This window comes from Anser cygnoides, chromosome 2 (genome assembly GCF_040182565.1).
Source record: "Anser cygnoides isolate HZ-2024a breed goose chromosome 2, Taihu_goose_T2T_genome, whole genome shotgun sequence".
Classification (NCBI taxonomy): domain Eukaryota; kingdom Metazoa; phylum Chordata; class Aves; order Anseriformes; family Anatidae; genus Anser; species Anser cygnoides.
In genome coordinates, this window is record NC_089874.1 from 18,104,075 (window position 1) to 18,127,933 (window position 23,859).

At 42.8% G+C, this 23,859-nt stretch overlaps 1 protein-coding gene across 3 annotated transcripts; it reads left to right on the forward strand.

Annotated features, from left to right (window-relative positions):
- Nucleotides 1-1,535: 1,535 nt before the first annotated feature.
- On the forward strand, nucleotides 1,536-23,299 carry LOC106048107 (uncharacterized). 3 transcript variants are annotated; one of them, XM_066991577.1, is made up of 5 exons: nucleotides 1,536-2,654; nucleotides 2,757-3,300; nucleotides 11,248-11,786; nucleotides 13,060-13,126; nucleotides 17,801-23,299. In XM_066991577.1, exons 1-5 carry the CDS (start codon nucleotides 2,556-2,558, stop codon nucleotides 19,318-19,320), a joined length of 2,769 nt encoding a protein of 922 aa, XP_066847678.1. In that variant the 5' UTR covers nucleotides 1,536-2,555; the 3' UTR covers nucleotides 19,321-23,299. The 3 variants fall into 3 exon arrangements, with proteins under 3 accessions (XP_066847678.1, XP_066847680.1, XP_066847679.1); XM_066991579.1 differs by having other exon boundaries at nucleotides 11,248-11,567; XM_066991578.1 differs by having other exon boundaries at nucleotides 1,536-2,406.
- The last annotated feature ends 560 nt before the right edge of the window (nucleotides 23,300-23,859 follow it).

The window sequence follows — 23,859 nt, forward strand, 5'->3', positions numbered from 1 at the left end:
TGCTTTCCAGAGATACCCTGAGATACCTATACATGGTGTTCCTGAGGGCTCAGACAGCTGCCTAGCGTGACTGGGAAGAAACATATGCTATGGTTGTAGAAAACAGGTCAAGAAGAGACTTTGTGAGGTTAATTAGCTCCTATCTCGAGAAAGGACAATTATACCTACGTCATTCCTGATAGATGCCTGTTTTGAACACCTGTTTCTTCTCAACTCTCTTCCAAGAGCACTCTGCCGATGAGCGTTCCCTGGATGGACAGATCCTGGAGGTTTCTTGCCGTTTATTCAATGTCCCTTTGTGACAGAGATGCTGGACACCACAGGAAAGAAAACCTAGAATCTCTGAGGAGTAGTTTTTCCAGAAATCCTGCTTCAGTTGAGGGTGAAGGTAGAGATTCTAGAAACTGTGGGGAGTTTCATGTAGGACTCCGGCTGAGGGAAATCTTTCCAGATTTCCCTCTCCCAGGCTTGAGCTCTGTAACGTGGCAGATCACCAGCCCCGCAGAAGTCAGCTGGGGACACCATACCTCTGTGCTCCTGGAGCTTTTGCTGCTGCTGCAAGACATTTCTATCAAGCTGGTGTTTTCAAAAGAAATCATGATTAGTCAAAAAACGGCCAGCCTGTTGTAAGTGATGCATTTGGTATGCTTTTTCTTTAGCAAGGGAAGCATCGGATACGCCAGACTGAGTCAAAGAAATTAGATTCCCAACAAGTTTAACATAGAAGTTGTAGGGAAAAAGGGAAAAGAAAAGAAAAGAAAAGAAAAGAAAAGAAAAGAAAAGAAAAGAAAAGAAAAGAAAAGAAAAGAAAAGAAAAGAAAAGAAAAAGAAAAGAAAAGAAAAGAAAAGAAAAGAAAAGAAAAGAAAAGAAAAGAAAAGAAGAAAAGAAAAAAAGAAAGAAAAGATAAAAAGAGAAGAGAAGAGAAGAGAAGAGAAGAGAAGAGAAGAGAAGAGAAGAGAAGAGAAGAGAAGAGAAGAGAAGAAGAAAGAGAAAAGAAAAGAAAAGAAAAGAAAAGAAAAGAAAAGAAAAGAAAAGAAAAAAAGAGAAAAGAAAAGAAAAAGAAAAGAAAAGAAAAGAAAAGAAAAGAAAAGAAAAGAAAAGAAAAGAAAAGAAAAGAAAAGAAAAGAAAAGAAAAGAAAAGAAAAGAAGAAAGAAAAGAAAGAAAAGAAAAGAAAAGAAAAGAAAAGAAAAGAAAAGAAAAGAAAAGAAAAGAAAAAAGAAAAGAAAAGGGAAGGGAAGGGAAGGGAAGGGAAGGGAAGGGAAGGGAAGGGAAGGGAAGGGAAGGGAAGGGAAGGGAAGGGAAGGGAAGGGAAGGGAAGGGAAGGGAAGGGAAGGGAAGGGAAGGGAAGGGAAGGGAAGGGAAGGGAAGGGAAGGGAAGGGAAGGGAAGGGAAGGGAAGGGAAGGGAAGGGAAGGGGGAAGGGAAGGGAAGGGAAGGGAAAGGGAAGGGAAGGGAAGGGAGGGAAGGGAAGGGAAGGGAAGGGAAGGGAAGGGAAGGGAAGGGAAGGGAAGGGAAGGGAAGGGAAGGGGAAGGAAGGGAAGGGAAGGGAAGGGAAGGGAAGGAAAGGAAAGGGAAGGAAAGGAAAGGAAAGGAAAGGAAAGGAAAGGAAAGGAAAGGAAAGGAAAGGAAAGGAAAGGAAAGGAAAGGAAAGGAAAGGAAAGGAAAGGAAAGGAAAGGAAAGGAAAGGAAAGGAAAGGAAAGGAAAGGAAAGGAAAGGAAAGGAAAGGAAAGGAAAGGAAAGGAAAGGAAAGGAAAGGAAAATGTGCTGTTTCTTCACTTTCCTGCACAACTGATAGCAAATATGCTGTATGAGAGCACTGCAAGGATAATGAGAGGGAGGTTACATGTGTGTGAGCCGATGGATGGAAGGAAGCCGAAGATAATGAATCAATAAATCGTATTTTCTGTAATTTTTCATCTGTCCATAACTATTGCATCTGCGCTGGCCAACTTCCCAAAGACAAAATGCGGCATCTGTAGTTAGTGCTGAAGCGGCCACGTACGTGGTGTCGCCTTCCACCAGTAACATGTGGAAGAGATTAGATAAGCGAGGTGGCTCCTGCTGTGGGGAGTTATTCCCGCTCCGGAGCCCCTGGAAGGTACGCTGCTTCTCACACGCCGGTGTGAGCGCTGCTTGAGGCGTCTAGGGAAGTCGCTTTATCAAAAAGCAATGCACATCACCACAGCCGTATGGCTGATTTCAAGTCAAAATCGCCCCTCCGCTCCTGTTTAGGCTTTAGGTAGCATCAGAGCAAGCAGCAGCCGGCGATTGTGCTTTTATCTTTGATGCGAGTTTCTGGCGAGCAAAGCGGGAAGCCAGAAAGCCAAACAGCTCGGCCCGAGCCGCACGAAACTTGCTTATCGGTAGCCGCGCGGTGCATGCACTTCATTCCTGGCCTTTTGGGGTAATTATTATGATTATTTTTTTTTTTCCTTTTTTTCAATGGGAAGGCCCCCGCGGGCTCCCCGCCCGCCGCCCCGCCGGCAGGGGCCCGGAGGAGCGAAGGAGTTAAAGGGAGGCGCTTGGGAAATCCGATGCTGAGGAGCCCCAGGAATGCTGCCCCTTCCCACTCCCCTCCGGCTCTCGGAGCAGCTCAGTCCCCGCCGCCGAGCCCCGAGGCCGCGCACACTCGCTCCGGGCTCTGCCCCGCAGGTTCCTGGACCGGGAGACGCGGAGGGCGGGGTGGGGGGGGGGTGGCGAGAAGGCTTAAAAAGTTATTTTAATTTTTATTTCTGGATACTTTTTCCCTTGCAGGCGCTGCCGGAGATGCCGGGCAGGAGGCGGTGGTGGGCACGCTGCTGGCTGGGCGTCTGCCTCTCGCTGCTGGGCGCCGGGGGCTGCAGCGGCGGCGGCTCCGAGCCCTGCCGGCTGCCCCCCTGCGGCGGCGAGGCTCCCCCGCCGCCCTGCCGCGGGGCCCGCTGCGGAGCCCGTGCCGGCCGGCCCGCCCGCTCCTTCCCGCACACCGCCACGCCGCTGCGGACCCCGCAGGGCAAGGCGCAGCCCCCCGCAGCCAGGGGGGTCCCTCCGGAGGCCTGCCCGGCCGGGGGCTGCTCCTCCAACGGCACCCGCCGCGACTGCCAGGGCCTGGAGTGCCGCCTGCCGCTCCGCCTGCGGCCGCGGCCCCGCGGCCCCGCCGGCTGCGCCGCCTCCGCCACCGCCGAGGGCTGCCCCGAGCCCGCCCTGCTCCGCGCCGCCGAGAGGGCCGCCCAGTTCGCCGGGGACGACTTCGCCTACGGCGGGCCCGAGCTGGGCGGAGGCGGCGCCCTGGGGGTGCAGCTGGCCTGCGACGTGAAGCCAGGTGCGGGTGGCCCGAGGGGGCCGGGGGGAGGCGGGTGTGGGGGGGGGGGGGGTCGTCTCCTCGCACCCGGAGGTTGGTCGGAGCCCCCGGGGGTGAGAGAGGGGGTTTTAGCACCTCCGGGTGCTGAGCGGGGTGAGGCGGGCTCGGAGGGAAGGTTTGAGGCACGTCTGTGGTGCTGCGCTGTGGGGCACGTCGGGGATGTGCTGCCCCTTCTTCCCCCTCCGCACACACGCACACGTGTGGACGCATGCTCGTGAGTCTCCAGCAATGGGTGAGACATGGCAAAACGGGGAAATTTCGTTGCTATTTTAAAGCAAGTGTAAGACCTCTAATTGTTTTCACAGCCCGGTATTTCTTAGGGCTTTGGTTTACAACAGCATCCTACGAGGCCTCAGAGGTGTGTATGTGCGCTCTGCAGCCTGAATGAACGGGCTGGTGCTGTGAAACTTGCTGCTGCTGACAAGTTGGCTTACAGCGATAGCCAGCAGAAAAAGAAATCGCAGGGCTTCTCTTATTGCACTTAATGCAGAGCATGGTACAGCTCTCGTCAGTTCGGTATCCCTGTAGAAAGTCAGATACGTCCATGGTTATACTCACAGGTCAGCAGAAGACGCTGTGTAATTGCCTGGGATAGGTGGATTTACCCACATTAAAAGCATTAGCCAATCTTTAATGACCGCAGAGCAGTTTGGGTTCTGGTTTAATGCCTTATATGAAAGATGTAAAATTTATGAGGAAGAGTGATTTATTTAACCCCTGATTGATGGTCAAAGCTAATGGAAAGCGTAAAGGATACTTAAACTTTGTCACGTCCTCGTGGCCAATCTGAGGGCAGTGGCTGCTCCAGACAGCAGAGCACATGTCAAGCCTCATTTTGGACAACTACTTAGTGAAGTGATGCCTCCTCTGAAATAGGCTGCAGCACTTAGTGGTGATGCCAGTCCCAGGGCAGAGATTTAACCCCCCCTGTGCATATTACCATGATGCTGTGAGCCTTCATCTTGCCTGATATTGCTCCCAGATGTCTTACAGAACCTCTGTATGCCCCCTGACCAAAGGTGTACAGAAAACTGAGAAGTCAGTATGCTCAACCTCTTTTTTCTACTTCTGTACATATTCTTTGTACACTCATCATGATTACCATACCTCCCTTTTGCAAAAGGACCTAGGATCTTTGCATTTTCTTTGTGTTCACCAAGATCCACCTCCATGTAATAAAAGTCGTGGCAAATGACAAGGTCATTCTGCACAGGCAGAAAAGACTCACACTTCTTGGATGGTGCTGAAAGCAGACACACTGTATCTTCGTGAAGGTCTAACAAAGAGAATCCAGCCCAGCGTAACCTCCTTCTCCAAACATCCTCTTATTCCATGGCTGTCTTTAGTGGACCGAGATCAGTCTGTGCTGCCCAGTCTCCAGTGCCATCAGCTAACATGGTGAGTTACATATATCCGTCATCTGCTAGGCTGTAGGGTTAGGGTTAGGTCCTCAGTCCTCTCGGACACAGGACAGAGGAAAGCAGAATAAGCGAAGGTAAAGCAGAGGGGTTGGACAGTGAAGACACTGGGGATTTTGAGACTCGACACAAGAGTTCACTGTAATCTTTCAGTTTTGTGCTCTTTGCAGGCATGGTGCCAGATGAAGTCTGGGAGGAACAGCAGTATCATTTTTCCCTTCAAGTTCTTCAGGTCATCAAGAATGGATTATACTTATGGCCAACAGCTGTCATGGATTTTTGCATTCACCTCCTTCACGTGCCTCACTGGACCCAGCCATTCTCACCTGTGGCAGAGACAAGCATCCTGTATGCTGGAGGGAAAACGGTGAACAGCATTGCCCACTAAACCACCTAATACTGTGGAAGGCGCTGTCAGCATGGAAGCACACAGTGAGCAAACGCGTGATAACACGTGAGCTTCTGTGTCTGAGTTTCCGGATGAGGACAACTACACCCACAAAGGATTTCCCTTCTTATCTTGCAGCCTGTGAGTGACACAGGTTGGCGGCAGCCCACACCCAAGACCACTCCAGCAATCATGCAGTTGGTGTGAACGAGACCTGGGCTGAAGACTTACTTCTGTCCGGATTGCACCAAGGGCCTGTATGCATGTTTTGCCCATTCCAAACACTGGACCCAGTCCTTCACAAGGCACCGTTCTTTCCCAAGGGTGGAAGAAAATCATACTGGATTCATCAACATCTAGCAGAAATCCCATGCACTTGGCATCAGGAACAACAAAGTAAGCCGTATCTACAGTCTTTGTTTTCCTTCAAGCTGGTGTACAGGCAAGCATCTAGTATTCTGCTGTGCCTCTAACATTCTCTGCATATGCCTAAGACCTTTGAGACCTTCCTTTCGAACACAGATGAGTGGACTTCCTGCAGTAGTGCAGAGAATGCCTTCTTCAACCCCCATTTGCAGCTGGAGTGCTGGGTCTTGGAAACGAGCATGGTTCTGCATAGCAATTCCAGTATGGCTAGAAAAAACCTGCCTGCTAGAAAAAACAGAACAACGAAGTGTGGTAATCACACCTCGAAGCAGGGGAAATGCACTTGCTGTTGTTTGTGGAGAGCTGCTGCTCAAACAGCACGCAGTAAATAGGATGGGGCAAATCCAGGTAAATGTCATGAAGAACATCCTTTAGTTCTAGTCCTCTAAAGAGCCGTGCTAGAGGAGACTGAGAGCTCATGCAAGAGGTGTGCCCTGTCTGTATGGTGGAGGTGGTGGCTTTCCTGTCATGAAATTGTGAGTGAATCTTACTGTGCAGGAATGGCAGGAACCTGTCTCAGTTAGGCTTACAGATGTGCAGTACAGATGTAACTTCATGAAGAAGAAGGACCAGATGCAGGGGGAACTAGCCGTGGTGGTCAGTAGTGTGGTCAGTAAGAAGCCCTTGGGAGGAAATGTAGGGACCTCTCCAGTGCAGCAGTGAATATGCTGCAGATAGGCTGGGAATCTCCAGGAGTAGTTAGAGTATACGGAGTTGCCTCCAGTACTCAGAGTAGCTGCTGTGTTCCCAGTCTTCTTTGCAGTGTCTGGTGAGATGAGGCTGCTGCATGTGCTCAGCAAGTGGCTTAAGCAGGGAGCAAAGAAAATACCAAGTACTTTAAGTACAACTTTTGCTTAACTGCAGGGTGATGTCTGTACATTTTGCAGAGAGCACAGGTGATCACACATTTACATAGGCTCCAGGAACTTACCAACACAGTTGGAAAGAGCACAGGCTTATGACAAAATTATCCAAAATTATCTGCCACTTCTACAGGTTCACCCATTCTCCTGATTCTTCCTAAATTAATCACCCTAAGAGAGGTTTCTTTGGCAGACACATGCAGAGAATTTATCTTGGGAGATTTCTGTCAGTTTTAGATCAAGTATAAAAGTATAATTAGAAAGAAACAGAAGGCTGTCTGGCCCTTTAGGTGTACATTAGAGATGCTGTAGCTCAAAACAGAGGAAACCATCTGTAAAGAAGAAATGGGTCAGTGACTGTTCCTGTCTTTCTCTCATTTTTAGGGGAATGTTCCTGTCTGGTTACCATGCTGGCACGTCACTCTGAGGCCAGCAGCATGGGGTGCTTGCCATTGACCTCTTCTCAGACAGCAGAGGAGCTGGAATACACGTGGACTACCCAGGTGACCCTAAGGCCATTTTCTGCCTGTACTGTCACCATCCACAGGTGGAGGAGACCTGTTGGCCCACCCCAGCCTATGAGTGCCAGCTCTGCGACAGTGCATGAATAGATTTGCAACGGTTCTTCAGTCACTGAGAGAAACCTTCCCTCCAGATTGCCTGATATAGAAGGCTGTGTTTTGGTGAGCAGAATAAGGATATATTCAACCTGTTGTGTAAACCCAAAGAAGATCGTTCATGTGAGGTGCACTCTACTCAAATGCTTGCTGAAGACCGTGCCTAGTACCAATTATCCGAGATAAAGGCCAGCACCAGGGGCTCTAGCTGATTCCCAGCATGATGTCCGTGTTTGCAGGTTTATCTGCACGAGGCAGGTGACTCTCACTCTTCACCAGCTGCCTGCCAGAGCAGGCACAGCCCTGCTGTGGAGATCACACCAACATATTCATCATCTCTCCATCCAATATCACCAGCACTATAGGTACTATCTAGAAAGTTCCTGCCAGCTACAGCTGAACCACCACTTCTGTTGGCCAGGCTCATGTGGTCAGAGGAAGATACCAGAGTGCAGACCTGAACTCCCATTTCAAATCAGATGAGACCATTCCTCTGCAAAATTGTCACTGCTGTTCCTCAGCACCAACTTGAGTACACCTTACTCCAGATGAAAGACTGGCATGCCCAACGAAGAAATGCAGAAAGCCTGTTTTCATTGTCTTATTTTGTATTCCTCTGTGTTTCTCCCCTCATTCTTCAGTTGCCATTAAATTCTTCATTTTTCCCATCCAACCCATCTTTCTGTTTTCTTTCAGACAGACAGTTAATGTGCAGCTGCCATATCTCATACCTACCAAGCCCAGTGAACAAGTTTGTAGCTTCTCATGCTGTTGCACTCTTCTGAGCAGTGCCTGCAGCCCTCTGCTTTCATCTCCTGTGTCTACCAGGAGGGCTGGCACCATCAGGTGGCCCCGTGCCCTTGAGACCCACTGAAGATCTCAGAGGGGTTAGTCTTTCTGCTGCCCTTCCTCACGGTAGGATGCCTTCCTCACAGACTGCCTGCTTTCAGTCTTTGACCTCCTGGAGTGGCAGGTTGTGCCTGAGGGCTGCATTGTCCTTGCAGCACACCTCAGGATGATGTGACCTTTCCAAGGCATACTAGAGAAACGTAGCAGCAGGTCATAGGTAGGTACTGCGTTTGCACCGTGGATCCTGGAAGTGCGGAGCAAGAGGCTACAAAACAGACCTTACCATGGCTGTGTATGGTGTGTGTGTGTGTGTAAGAAAGGTAATATTGCATCTGTGGTCATGAGAACAGCAGGGTGTTGCACGGGGGTGTACCTGTTTGATACTTGTCTGGGGAATGGGGAAAGGTAGTTCAGTAGGATTGCGGGAGTGTACTAATTTCTAAATATCTCTTGCAGTGGAATTCTTCTCGTATAATTTTAGGTGACTGTGATAGAGTCATCCCCATCTGACATTCACTGTGGGTTACCTTTGTATAGTTAACAGAGAGAAACAGGGCCATTGGTAGGGCATAAAAACTCTGAGCTATTTAGACTTCTACTTCAGAATTCTTTTGGCAAACAAGATTCCCCTTCCGCTTAATTATATGTCATTTCAGTAGTCTTCTTTTTTTCTGCAAGAGCTTTATTGTACTCTTCGTTGCTCTGGCATTGTGAACTGCCTGTAGCACCAACTAATGTGCAGTGGAGGGTCTCTTGTACTGGCGTAAAACTAAGTTTTGTCATAGTACTGTAAAATTAAAATGAGGATAAAAACAGTCGTGAAGGATTTCTTAGGGCTCATATTGTCACCAGCTGAGATTTAGACAACCAAAAGGAGCAAAGGTAAATTGACAGAAGGGAATACTGCTGTTGTTACGGAGTTCTGTAAGCCTGTTGTAGGGAGAGAGAATCACAAGAGTAGCTTCACTGCAGTCAGCAAGTTAGCCAGTTTCTGGCTGAAGATGATGCTCCTCAAGTACGTGCTTAAACATAAGCTGTACATGGTGGGTTTTACTGAATCAGGGCTTTAGTTAACCTTTGCATCGATAGATCTGCTCATGTTTGTGATGAAAGACCTGATTCGAAGAGGGGAAGGTTACAACACAATAATCCCGTTTTAGAAGAGTCTGTATGTATTCTTCCTGTCCGTAACTTGGTAATGGCTGAAGTAAGAGCTGGAGAAAAAGTGGTTTTGTGAAAAAAAAAAAAAAAAGCTGTTTTATAATACATCCTTAACTAACTTCCATTCATAGTTTCCCAGAGGCAATTTCTTGGACTGACTTCTAAATGATGCAGTTGGACTTCTCCTTACCTCTTCTTTCCTTTTCCATTAAGAGGGTCAAAAGGCCTAGAATAGGGTGTTTTCATACAGTTACTTTAATTTCTATTTTTTTCTTACAAACCTGGATTTGTTAATGTTATTTGTTAAGCATAAAGTCAAGATCATCTCTTTCTCTAGTTATTGATAAAGGCAGACATGTACGCAAGCTCATCTGACAGCAAGGCCAATGGCTGTTAATCTATGAAGCAGTTCCCTAGGGGAATGCATTTAGATTTTAGGTTTTATGATATAACAAGAATATTATGCTCATTAATTTACTACATTTATATTATTTTGATCAAAAACTGTGTTGCAGTACTGGCATGGAGCCGTTTTCACACATCATCTCAATGTGTAAGAAATCATATTAGTGCAGGACAAGAGGATGAAGCCTGTCTCAGAAAACTTAGTCTGAGTATGGGAGATTTACTAAGAAACAGTTTAGTACCATGATTCATCAAGAGAACCAAAGCCTTAATATGCCAGCTTTCATCAGCTATTTTTCTAGGTGCATATGCTTTATTTGGACAGGTAAGTGCTGCCCTTTACTTTTCCATTTGCTGTGAAGGCATGACTCTTGCTGCTACATAGTGTGGTCCATTGGCACTGTGTTGTCGCTTGTATGGTCAAAATACTTAGCATAGATCTGTGCTTTTCTGCCCACACTCACAATTGTAAGCCAGATTTCTGAGAGCACAAGTCTTATGGAAAGGAAATCGTGTATGTCTTTCCAGCCTCAAACACAAGTGGAACCTATATAGGTCTATGAAAATTCCCGATAGCCAGTCACAGCATGCATGTAACTGTCTTGCTGCCCAGTAGCTTGAACCTACGGGCTGGTTTCATGCAAACTTGACAAGGGGTAGAGGTATTAAAAATAAGCAAGGTTGTATAAACTTTGTAGGAGGTCAGCAACTTCTTGGCATGTCTGAACTACTAGCTTGTATTGAACCTGCTGCCTTCATTTAATGCCCACTAATTCTTGTATTGCAAGAAAGAATGGAGTGTCTTTCTGTATCTGCTTTCTTTAGGACTCCTGTAATACAGCACAGTTGTTTTCCCAGCCTGAAAAGGCTGGTAAATATTTAAAATACTTTAAAAAAATACTTTCTCATATTGTAGGGGTATTATATGTTAGATTTTCCTTATTGCCCTTTTGTGAACCTTGTCAAGTTTTTCTATGCTCTTTTTGGCATGGGGAACCAGGACTGTATACTGTATTAAAGATGCTCTATTGATTAATACAATGTTGTAATTATATGTTTTCTTCTGTTATATAGTCCTCTTCTAATTACTCCTAACATTTTATTTGCCTTTTTAACCTCTGTTGGGCCCTGAACTGATGCTTACATGGCTTTGCAGCCCAAGATCTGTATCTAGACCTGCTGTATTAGCTCAGGATCATTTTGGAGTGCTAATAATCATCTACAAGCACAGCATTTTTTTTATGAAAGACTAAGATTATTTTTTTTTCCGGTGAGTGCATCATTTCACCTTTATCTTCTTAAAGTTTCTTCTTGCCATTTTATTGCTGGTACTTAGTATCATAGACTCCTTTTGCAGTTCTCTGTAATTGACCCTTATTTTTACTACCCTAAATAGCTTAGTGTTCTCAACAAGTTTTATCACCTCATTTTATCACCTCTACAGTGAAAATTGACCGTTTTCTCTCCACTGTATTTGAACATGTACATAGAAATGATTAATCTGTTATTGACCCCAAGTGATGATTAATTTATGCCCTGAAGCATGGGGTTTGATTATGATTTTTTTAGTGTCTCTGGCTATAAATGTTGCATATGAAGTGGAAGAGCTTGCAGTCCCATGAAGGAGCTATAAAAATAGTAAAGGAATTGGCCTTATAATCATGACCTGAATTTCATGAGACTTTTCATTAACTTATTAAAATGTGAATGCCTTTGAAGAGATAATACAGCAACCTGGAAAATCATTTTTCTTGGATATTAATCAGTCAATTGTATTTCAGGAGAAAACGAAGTTCCATCTGAAGACGCCCTAATACTACAGCTGCACCTTGCAAAAGGACACGAGAAATTTACTGAAATGCTAAAAAGCCAGCAGCAAATCATTGTGGATTTGCAGCAAAAACTTGCTGAACAGCAGCACATGCTGGTTAGCCAGCAAAAGGAGATTCTTGAACAGCAAAGAAAAATGTATGAGCAAATGGATCTGATCAAAGTCCAGTATGGCATGCTTTTTGACACAGTGAAACAAATGTCATTTCAGAGTTTGCAAGAAGATATTCAAAATTATTTTGAAAGTCATCTTCAAGGACTTCAGAACCAGGTCAGGAATCATCTCCAGAAGTCATACTCTGTCCATAAAGTAGAAGTGGATGCAAAAGTGATTAATGTTGGGGAGTCTTTGCTGGACTGTGGTCTTTGTGAAAGTGATGAATTTTGCAATTTCCAAAAGACACCTTCACAATGTGAAAAATGTACATTGTGTCCTGCTGGTTTTTTCCAAATGGCTGAGTGTTCTGCAAACTCTGATCGGATTTGCCAGGTGAAATATCATTCTGTATCTTTCAGTTTTTGTATATGAAGTATTGTGTTGGACAAACGAGGATGACATTCTGGAAATAACTAGTCAGAGAGCTAGTATTGAATGGGTCTGTGGCACTTCAAAGTTTGCCTGTAGTTTTCTATGGGTTTTCTCTTTACCATTTGCTGCTGTAAATGGGGCACTAGTTTACGCGTGCTGGATGTAAAGTTTTACCAAGACTAGGAGCTGGTGAGACATCGATTCTGTTCATGCTGGTAGGAAAAGACATCCTAAAGCACATACACTTATGCATGCTAAATTTGTTTATTTAATCCCAGTCCAGTCTACATGAAGTGCTATACACATTGGAAAAGTAGAGGAAAGCTTTATTAAGTAAAACTGAAGAAAGGTCAAGTGTTTGTTAATAAACTGAAAACAAAAGTTGTCAGTTAAAATAAATGTAAAATCTAGTTCTAGCTTAAACACAACATACAAACATCTAAATATGATTAACCCTGATATTGTTAGTATTAAATACATTTTATTATACAAAACCAGCATGTAAACAAAATAAGACAGATCTTTGGTCACTTCTATTTATAAGTCCTAAGATATGTGAGGATTTCAATATCTAAAGCAATATCTTTGCCAAGTGTTGCTCCCAGTTCTTGGCTTAATGTGAACCTGAACAGCTAGACACCCAAGCCCATGCTGCTGAGAAGAACCTGAAAGTCTGTGCCCTTCCCTCTGATAGTCTCACTTTTCTTTAATGCGCGTGTTTGAAGGCAAATTTAGCCTTTTGTTCTTTCCTGTCTACCTACTGTAGGGTGAGGGTAGTGCTTGTAGACAGGAAAGATTAATTTATTTAATTTAATAATTTAATTTATACTTCCTTGGATGTTTTTCAGTTAGCACCTTCCTCCCAGACTAAATGTCTCAAGGAGCTTTTCCTAATGCTTTCTTGGTTTTTACAACATCCTCAAGACCAACTGAGTGATGGAGCTGGTACTGTGTCACAGATTATGTGCTGTAAAAAGTGTTAGTAGAACAACCTACCCATTTAGCTTGTGGTCTGTACGCTGCTAGCTTTTTGTGGAGACCACATAGTCTGTTTCAATACCTTGCTAAAACATGTCACAAATCCAAAACAAGTTGTCTTGCTCCAGCATGTTTGTGCAATCACTCCTCTCTTCCTCCCCACATATGTCTGGGTGTCACAGAGCCTGAAGAAGTGCCTGTTTCAAATTCAAGTGATGGCATTAAAGTGTTTCAATATGATTCTTGTGATTTGCAGGACAGAGATGAATGTACTGAATCTCCAAGCATTTGTGGTGAGAGGATAAAGTGTCTGAATACTCCAGGTAAGTTATATTCTCCGGTAGTTAAAGAATGAAGATAATCAGATCTTCGGGAACAGGCTAAAGAGATAGATAAAGACTTAGGGCTGTGTGTTTGTGAGTAATGACATGCTCAGCTTGCTGGAATCAAAGGGGTTGAAAAACATTCAGCTCTAATTTGATAGCAGTTCTTGTTTGCTATTTAGAACATAATATGGGCTATTTAGAACAAAGGTCCCCAAGGACCTTTGGATGGTCCTCTTAACCTTATTTTCATGGGTTTTTATATGCTTTGATTTTAATTTTCACTGATGACCTGACCTTGTTTATGCTGGTGCAAATGGGGTGAAAATCACTGATATTATTCCTAATGGAGAAAAATAGTTGTCATTTTCCTTCTGCTGCACTGTGGTAGATATTTGATTTGATCTAATGAAGGTTTTTATAAAGCCTTTCTTCATCAATCTTACTCTCTTTTAGCAATAATATTGTCAAATATTGAGGAATGATCAACAGTTGTCATCATTTGCGGGTGCACAGGGGAACTTTCAGGCACAGATTTGAATGGAGTTGTGCACTTCAGACGTAAGCTTCATTATTTCTCATGGCAGTCAGACACACAAGAGCAAAATTAATAGATGTATTGAGCAAAATATATCAAGATGCTAGTTTTCTTTCTACATGTCTAATTTCTGGTTGGCCAAAAAGTTTGAAAGGAACTGCGTGATCAAACAAAGCATTTCAGCAATTGTGGCCTCTACCTGAGGGCTCCTAGTAGAATAAACAAGGGAAGACTTCATCAACTTATATGTTTTTCCTCCTCTATACTTCTTAATTGTAAAGAAAAGGTGGAGTCTCTGAGGGGCAAAGGCCATTTTCTGCTCTTAATGAGTGATTTTGTACTATTTCTGCCCTACCACTGATGAAGAAAAAAGTGGAAGAGAACTAGTCCTAGGAAAGGGTTAAAAGAGGACTCGTGTTTGTGTACATTGTCCTTTATCTGGGCAGGAACTATTGTGGGTTGCATGGTATTACAAAAACACCATAGGAAACCGGACATGACTAGAAGAGAGCACCGAGTGCTGCCTTACCTGGCAGATGCTGTAGAAGAGGTACCATCAGACTTAAGAAAGAAGAAGCAAGACGCTTCTTTGTGTCTTTCTTTTCTCTGCCTTAGTTGTGGGCAGTTAGAGGCAAGACAGCTTAGGGCACAAAATCCGAGCCAGCACATTGGGAAGGTGTAAGGCTTTGTGTCTTTTTTAGTAAGGGGCTGGGATTGTTGCTGTCAAGTTGGTGATTTTGTGGAAGGAAGACCACACGACCCCAGTCAGAGGAAAGGAGAGCCACCGATGTGGTAGTTGCTTTATATCGCTCTAGTTTGTGGCTTGCAAGAGGGTAGAGTGTAAGGAATTTATCCAGAGGGCTGTATGCGATCACCCAGACCGAGGGTAGGTCTGTTTGACTGCTGGAGTTAAGTAAGTGTGGGCAAAATACTACTGTGAAGCAGAAGGGCAGTGGCGGTGTGTCAGACCACAGAAAGTCAGTAGCAATGTTTCTGAAAGGAAGGGACTCTTCCCCTGGTTCCTCTTCTCCCATTTTTAATGGTAATTTATAAAGATGCGAAGGCAAGCTGTCTCTGTCACTTGTATCAGGATTCAGTATCCTGTCGATGTCTTTCCCATCTGTCATGGAAGAGAGTGCGCTCTCGTATTTTTTATTAGAGAAGACTGCTGCTTTCAGCCTGTTTATGGTAGCTCATTATCTATACAAGTGCAATTAACTTATCAAAAGGGAGACTGAAACTGGATGTCTGTTTTGGGTAATGTAGGGTATATGGGGTTGTGATGTGATGTATGAGTTCCAGATGCTCTATGTGGTTTCTTGAGCTGCACGCAAAGGTTGTTGGATCTGTAGCAGCTCTTGTTCCCTTGACAGCGTGAAGGGAAGCACAGCAAATAACGATAAATAAACATGCAAGTAGGAGCCTCTCTGTCTTCACCCTTTCACTTTTTTCACAGACTTTTGTCCTTGGTGTGATCCCACTAAGTGGAGCTGACCAAAGGCACTCTCCCCACAACGCCATGCAAACTAAAGGGGACTTAAAATAGAACTTACTGTGGGATGCAGGGGGGAGAGGATTTGAGGGTTGCATGGGACCTGTTACGGAGTGTTTTAAATGGATATGGGAATATACAAAAATTATAGTGAGTGTTTAGGGGAAGGTAGTGAGTGCTAGCAAAATTCAAGCTGGACTAGCTGGTGAGTAGGATAAGAGGTCTGAATACCAGCAACTGTACCAAGACCTCAAACTTTGGGAGCTTGTAGGTTCAGATGCTCACAACTGGAGGAGACCAGACAGTGTAGGAGCAGTTATTGGAGTGACCCATATGGTGTGTGCGTATTCCACTAGTGGCCTTCAGTCCCAGGCATCTAGAGAAGAGGAACAGGATTGAACCATCCATGCTATCCGTGTTTGTGTGAGTACTGATAAATATTTTAAAGAAGCAAATAGCACGAAAAGTATGTCTAGGCACTTCTGCAGTTCTTCTCTGCTCTATGAAACAGTTGTGTTTGTGTATTCAATAGCATTTCATCCTGCATTTCTCACTGTTGTGGGAGCCATTGATATAAGAAGTAGAAGTGGTTAAAAGGTGTCATGTGAACAGTTATGCTATGGTGCAAGTTGATCTATTTTCAACAACAAAGCTTGTCAGGGATATTCTTTTATATTCCCTATTGAATATTCACAGTTGAAAAAATGTGATCTTATTTATTTGGTATTTGCTTCTCGTAAAAAAAAGCGCAACACTTTCAGGGGGAATAAAACATTATGTTTCTTTTGACTTACTTCAAATGGAAAAATCTTACTTTTTCTGTAACAAGCTCTTTTGAGAAAACCATACAGGGTCTCTGAAAGAATATTCTCACATCATAAATTATGTAGTCCTACATATATCAGTGTTAGTGAAGAATCATCACTTCAGTGAATGAAACATGAATAGGCAAAGATATGAGGGTGAATATATGAAGTCTGTATAAATTAATACAATGTCTGGTATTCTCAGCTGAATAACGTTGTATCAGAAGTGAATTTTAGCCAATATTCTGACCTTCCTTGTGTGCCAGGTGCAGATGTAGAAGACTGCTCTGTCTTGCAGTTCTCAGTACGTGTGGTGTGCTTTTCTGCCTGCATCAGCAGTCTGGTGATAGCCAGCTCCGCCCTGGTTTTAGCAATGGAGAAAATTGGCCTGCTGGGCTCCGTGTCAAATGCTTGTAGTCCCAGTCTTGGAGCAAATCCCTGCTCAGATAGAGCAACTTTCCAGCTGAGGAGTATAGCAAATGTATGTGATTAAAAAACGCTTGTGAATAAAATAACACAGTAGTTAGATAGTGAAGGATATTTAAGAAGAGCTATAAGAAAGACGATTATTGAGTTTGATTATGTGTGGTCAAAAAGCAGAAGCAAGTGCCTTGGTGATTAAAATGAGGCACAAACTGCAAGTGGTTATTCTTTAGGTCGTCTCAAATCATGTGCAATGATTTAGATCTTGAAGGCCCTGTGCACAAAGGTTTTGGGCACCAGCTGCTCCAGCTGGAGGCAGTGGCAGCTGGTAATGCTCTTTGGAAAATTGCCATAGAAAATTACAGGCTGTTTTTAAAACCTGCTCTTCGGGTGTGCATTCTTTGATCCACCGAGGTCATGGTATGTTGGGCAGCAGCACAAAATTGCCTTCTTTCAAACTAAGTAATTCCAAGTGGCACCTCTAGATTTTCTCTGTGCTGCTTACAGCGGGGTTTTATTTATTCCTCATAACTTTAAACTATCAAGACCACTGCTGTCCTGTGTCTTAAGGCAGTAGTTTTGTGCCTTTCACAGCGTGGACATCTGCATATTGATTTTAAGCCTGCTGATTGCCATTTTGCTTTTCCTACTTGTCTTTTGCAGGTTCTTTAAAAACAGTACACAGAATGCCTGGGGTCCACGTCCCTCAGGTTGAAAAGCACTGCTTTAGAAATCACAGCTACAGCAGCGCTGCCCCAAAACATTACTGGGCAGTCAGTGGGCATTTCTTGTATAGAGGAACTCTGCATTGTTGAAAGTATCTTGTCTGCTTAATGCACTATGCCTTTTACTTAAGAAAAAGAGTGTCTTTGGAGCAATGTCATTGTATCTGACCCATTAGAGGTTTTGGTTAGAATTGCTCCTATGCAGCCCCGTCTCTGTCCATGCTCCTTCCACTCTAAACCAGTGGATTCAGCTTGGACAAGGTGAGTTACCTCTAGTGTTTCCTCTGTTTGCTAGCAAGGATCCTTTAGTAGTGCAAACTGATCTAACGTAGAATCACAGAATGGTTTGGGTTGGAAGGAACCTTAAAGCCCATCCAGCTCCAACCCCCCTGCCATGGGCAGGGACACCTGCTGCTAGACCAGGTTGCCCAAAGCCCCATCCAGCCTGGCCTTGAACACTTCCAGGGATGGGGCATCCACAGCTTCTCTGGACAACCTGTGCCAGTGCCTCACCATCCTCATAGTAAAGAATTTCTTCCTGGTTATCTTCATTTTCATCATGGTTGTCTTCTGTTTTCTCTCTTATGATTAGATGTGTTATCAAAGTTACTTGATATGTGGAGCTGTAGAGTTCTTATATTTAGTGTTTTAAAGGTCTAATGATAAAAATTGCCCATTTCCTGTGAACAGGTGGCTTCCGATGCCTCGGAATTGCTGAGAAAGATGCCGCTTTGGGATTGTGTGGCGAGGAGTATTTCTTTAATAAGGAAATGCAGGAATGCCAGGCATGTTTGAAATGTGAAGATGGAATGGTGGCCATGCCTTGCTCCACTGTCAGTGATACAGTTTGTTCAGCAACCAGTGAAAACAAGCTCTCAGAGTCTTGGGCTGCAAACATCATTTTACCATCTGTAAAGTCTGGCATCTCTCAGGTCTACTCTGGCTTGAACTTGAAGATAAGGGAAAAGCTTCACCGTGAAATCCTGTCCATTGAAGATACCAGCCTGGTATTCAGGCAGCATGGTCTGTTGTGGACTGACCTAAATTTTGCAGTAAAACACAACTGCAGGAATTTTTTGCAACTTTCTTTAAAGCTAAATGGCAGCGAGGAAGGCTACGAACTGAGTGGTGTTCGCATTGAACAACCAGAAGGAAAATATTTCCAGAGCACTAGTTTAAGCAGTGCTGCTGAAGTGGAACCCAGCCAAACTCTTTCTGTGTTTTTAAGGAGCCCAAATCAGTTCTGCAATCAAAGTAAAGACTTACATATTTATGATCTTAACACACCACTAAGTTTGTTTTGGTTGTCTCATGACACGGGTGCTGTGGCAATTAGTGCACAGATGTCAACAGCAATGCATTACCAAACCAACTATCGACCTACCTTTAAAATAATTTCTGTTTCCGACCCTTACATGCTAAGTTTATCTCACGATGGCAGAGCTATAAAGTTCACTGAAACCGGTGTTGTCAAATTTGTGTTCCACCAAGCATTGTATTCCATGGGTCATACGTGTGTCCGGGAGGGTTTCTCCTTAATTTCTTATATAAACAGGAATGGCACCAACAGAGAATTAATGAATGTATTTAAATCTGGGGTAAACTACAGAGACACGTCAATATCTGCTTCTGGGGCCACAAAAGTTGCTGCTGGAGATCTGATTAGCTTTGAGATACTTTCTCCTGCACAATGTAATGTCCGGTATTTTGGAGATAGTTCTGGAATTAGTATTTTTAGCCTCATCTGGATACCTTCAGCAGTTTCTAGTGCCATATCAGCCACAGTTTCTGTTACTGCTCTGCCTACTGGAGCTGTGAGAAACAAATTACTGGATTTCACCCAGGTCTCATCCAGTGAGAAACAGATACAGCTGGTTTCTTCTGGACAGCTTGCTCAGAAGTACTTCGTTTTTACTGAAAAGGGAGTTGCCAGCCTTGCATTTAACTTAAAGCTAATCCATTCATGCAACATGCTTAAAGTGACTCTCAACCGGTTGACCATGGATCACATGCAACCCACAGCAATTGCTCAGCAGATTGGAGGTCAGATGCCAGAGGGAAGCATATGGACCAGTGTGTCCCTCCGTGCATCTTTTGATGTACATAACGGAACGCTGATATCAGTTTCTCTTGACTGTGTGCGTGGAAGGATCAATCAGATCACTCATGAACATGGAACCAGTATATCTATTTTATGGATTTCATCTTAATTTCTGTACAGTGGTGTTAGCACAGGACTGGGGTTTAAATTGGATTTGGATTCTGCTCTGATTCAATGTCTGTATTTGACACCTTACTGTGTGTTGACATGAACATACCATCCTGCTAAAATGCTCTCAATTTTAGGAATATTTAAAGGTAATCTTAATTAAATGATCAGTATTTAAAGAAAAGAGCTGTCATTGTTCCAAGACATTACTTCTGTTACCATCTTCAGGCAGGGGAACCACGAATTCAGCTCAAACTTATTTTTAAAAAAACTGTCTTTTAAAATCAGTTATTTCTGGACCACAAAAATTGCAGTGAGGATAAATACATACCTTTTAGCGCTGGCACTGAAAGCAGCAGAGCCAAGTAATGAAAACCTGCTTTCACTTTCTTCACTGCAGCAGGCTAACAAGAAGACTAAATGCACTTTGATGCTAATTTGTCTACATCTTATAAAATGTTGTGCTTTCTATAAGTGCCTCAAACATGCCACAGGCTAGAAGTGATAATATGGTAAAATTCACGTATACATGCACAGTATTCTTGAAGTGGAGCTAGGTCAAAAATAGAACATTGTTTTTACAAAATATAATAATTGTGCTCAACAGAATCATTGGAACTAATGGTCATTCTACTTTAATTTGGAAATTGTCTGCTTTTAAGTAATTTGGGAAGGCTTTTTCTTTTTTTTTTTTTTTTTTTTTTTTTGCCAGTGAAAGGTTGCATGATAAGAAGGAATGAAGTATGAAAAGAATGTCTTAGAAATTAAACTTTTTGAATGAAACAAATATTTATTCTGTTTATTACAAATGACAAGATATTTTCCTGACCAAAAAGGAACACCATTCACAAGCATATTTATTTTGCTGAATGCTTATTTTTAAAAGTTTTTTGGGGGATTAAATCACTCAGTTAATTCTAAAAAGAAACAATGTATTCAATGACACTGATTTTTGTCTTCTACCAACTCTTCCATCAAACTGCTCTATCTGATCGGTGAAGAGCATTTCCTCTCATTTTCTCCTTTCTCCATCAATACTGCTTCACTCTCCATTCTTATCTCTTTTGTTAGGAGCAAATAGCATGCTCTGGCATCTGGCTTGACTCTTTCCAGACATCCCTCACCATTCCTACTAAAGAGTGGGTGTTTGTATGTCACACACGTAACTATGGGAGAGGGACATTAAATGGGGCCCTCACAGGCTGCCTTACGTCAACCTTCTTGAAAGCAAGACTACTGTGCATGATACAGCGTTATGGTAGGTGTCTGCCTGAGCATGAATATCTAAATATATGCTCTTTCCTGTGCGCTTCACCTATTCTAGAGTTTGTTAGAATTTTCTGTAAAAGCAAGAACCTTAATGCTAGACTTCTATCTGCTGGTTCCATTTTTCCTGGTGATTTTCTAATTCTGTCATTACCATCTGTGGTTACCTTTCCCACATCCTTTTTCTTCAGGTTTATATTCAAAGATGTGCAGGCTTTGGACAGATTGTTCTGCTCCGAATGGAGAACACTGGTTTTCCTTGCTTTCAGCAGTAAGGTCCAAGCAGCCCATCACAAGATACCTCACTGGATGCTGTGTTGAGGCCAGCATGACTGTGCAAACCGTAGTAAGTTCAGTCCTGGTGTCACTGAAGTCTGTGACAGAGGGCGTCGTGCCTTTGTCATTCATTCTTTCAGGGACATAATGGAAGGACGGATTAAAGCTAATACTGAAAATGTTCAACATTTGCAAAATACTGGTATTGTTACAGATTTTATTTTATAGTGATAAAAGAAGACTTCTGAGATTAGAGTGCTTGAAGGGCTGCCTTACTAAAGAACAGAACAGTTTTTCTGATTTCTTTACCCTGGGAGTCTAGTGAGACTGAACAAAGATTAAATACCATAGGGGTTGTAGTTTTCTGATCTGCCTGACTGCTTAATAAGGCAAACTAATCAAATCATTCCTAGGAGGTATCAAAACCATCATATCTTCTCTAACAAACCCAACCCTACAAAGAGGTGATTTTGTGAGGAGTGGGTCAAAGTGCTTCTTCCTCTCAGAAGGCAGCTCGTTGCTGTATAAGGGATGCATGTTCTGTAAGAGGAGCTCTGCAGAGAGCAGGACAAGGTATTTCTAAGATAAAACTCCATCAGAAGACAATGTTAGAGAAGGCTTGAAATGATATGCTTATACTTTTGTTTTAGAAAAAGTTAAGAAAGTCACTTTCTCACAGATGTAACCCCTTATTTTTCTTTGCTGCTTTGCCATATGCAGTTGTTTCAAAGGCTGTCAGCCCCCAATATAATAAAAACTTGAGTCATTCTCGATTTAAACCTGTGTAGCAGATAATCAGAATCTGATGCTAGACGTAATCTAATACATCTTCAGCAAAGTGCAGATGTTACTTGAATATAATAAGCATTTGCCTGTATATAGCATATAACAAATCTAATGGCATGATTTGTATGTATATGCTTGATTTGGGTGGCTAGCGGAATTGCTTGAATAAGGAAGAGACTGATGCTCAATTCCTGTATTATGCACACATTGAAGGTACTTGCATTTAAATTCACCATTATTAAAGGATACAGAAACTACCAGGGAAGTACAAGTGAGCATTATTACAGCTAAGAGAGAGTTCAGAGTATGGATTCTTAAATGCAGTAAATCTTTTCTGAGGATTCTTGGGGGAGTGTCCATAACTGCCCTTAAAGAGTAGATTTTTAGATACACAAGGGCAGACAAACGGTATTTTGGACCCATCTGGTAATGGTAGTGCATTTAATACAGTTTTGTTATTGTCATTTGCGTTACGGTACATAGTATTAATTGCAATTTACAGCAAGCTTAGCCTTATTTCAAGCAAGAAAAGGCTGTTTATTTGATCCTAATTTTCATCTCTCCCTTGAAAAAAAGAAGCCTGAATCCAGAGCCACTTGCTGACCTTGATTACAGTAACATGAATTTGGAGCAAGTGTGCTTGAATCAGTGTTGATTTATGGTAGTCTAACTAACAGCATAGTATAGCCTTTGTCTCTATGAAAATGATATATATTACCTCATACCATGCAACGTTAAGTGGTGTACTACAATCCTGAGTAAGATAAAGTTCAAAAGGAATCAGACAATTTACAGTGAATGCTCATTTTATGGCACTTACCCCATTTGCTGTAATTAATTGCATGCTTTATTCTTGACAGGTATATCCTATTAATTATATTTACAGCTTTGAACTTTTTTATTCAAGTTTTCATATCATTTCTTTCTTTTAGTAGCACAATATAATGCTGTGAAGTACAGAATTCATTTTAAAACTTTTTGTTTCATCTTTTGATGCCATGTTTATGATTATGCTTAAAAAACCTGGAGATAGTCTTCCCGGCCCTCGCTTACAGACAGTGTTTCTAATGGGGTTACTTATAAAGTAAGGTCTTGTAGAGTAAGTATGAGGCTAGCAAAATCCAGTCATACAGAAGGAATTAATACATCTAGAAAGTCAAGTGGTTATTTCACTTATGTGATGCAGATACCTGCAGCAACAGGTGGTTATGAAAAACTTGACCATTACAGGAGGAAAACAATTTAGGTTGAAAAGTGCTGCCATTGTGAGAGGAGAAAGGATCTGGTTTATAAAAAAAATGAATCATTTTGTATTATGAAACATTTTGCAAATTCAAAGATTTTACCTGAATATTTCTCATTTCCTATACATTTTTATACTTTTTTTTTTATACTCAAGTCAAAACTGGGCAGAATATGTCAAGTCTATTTTAATTTAATATTTTCGATGATTCATTTGTTCTGTGGTCTCTGCAGATTGCAGTACACTGTGAAAACTACACTAGTTTCAAGTGGTGCTTTTTTATGAAATTTCCTATTTTGAAATATTACCTTGTGTTAAAAATACTGTTTAGTCACTTACCTCTGTTAATATTATATTGTAATATGTTTTAAGAGAACTTTACTGAAATAAATAAAACAATAAGGCGTCATTGGTGCCATTGCAGTTTTTACTACTGACTTGTGGAAGACAGGATTTCATGTTATCTGAGTTAGTTTGCTGAAGTGACTTTAAACAAGAACAGCAATAATGCACATTTCTAGAGATCATCCACTCTACCTTTTTTCTGTTCCCAATGTTGTCACTATAGATCTGAGAAGACGAAAATTGCATTTGATGGTACTACACCAATAAATACTTGTATCAGAAAAGCAGTACAGCTCATCTTGGTCCATCACAACCACCCTTAGCAATGCAGAGATGAGACGTGAGAATACAGTATTTTAAAGGAGAATTGTGTACTGCCTTGGTACTTCATAGGCTCTCTGTCATTTATGGGCAATTTAACAGCATTGTGTGGAGTTATTCTGATCAATAAGATTGGGTGCACCCACAGCAAGTTTGCTGCTGACACCAAGCTGTGTGGTGTACTTGACATGCAGGAGGGAAGGGATGGCATCCAGAGGGACCTGGGCAGGCTGAGATGTGGGCCTGTGCAAACCTCATGAGGTTCGACAAGGCCAAGCGCAAGGTCCTGCACCTGGGCTGGGG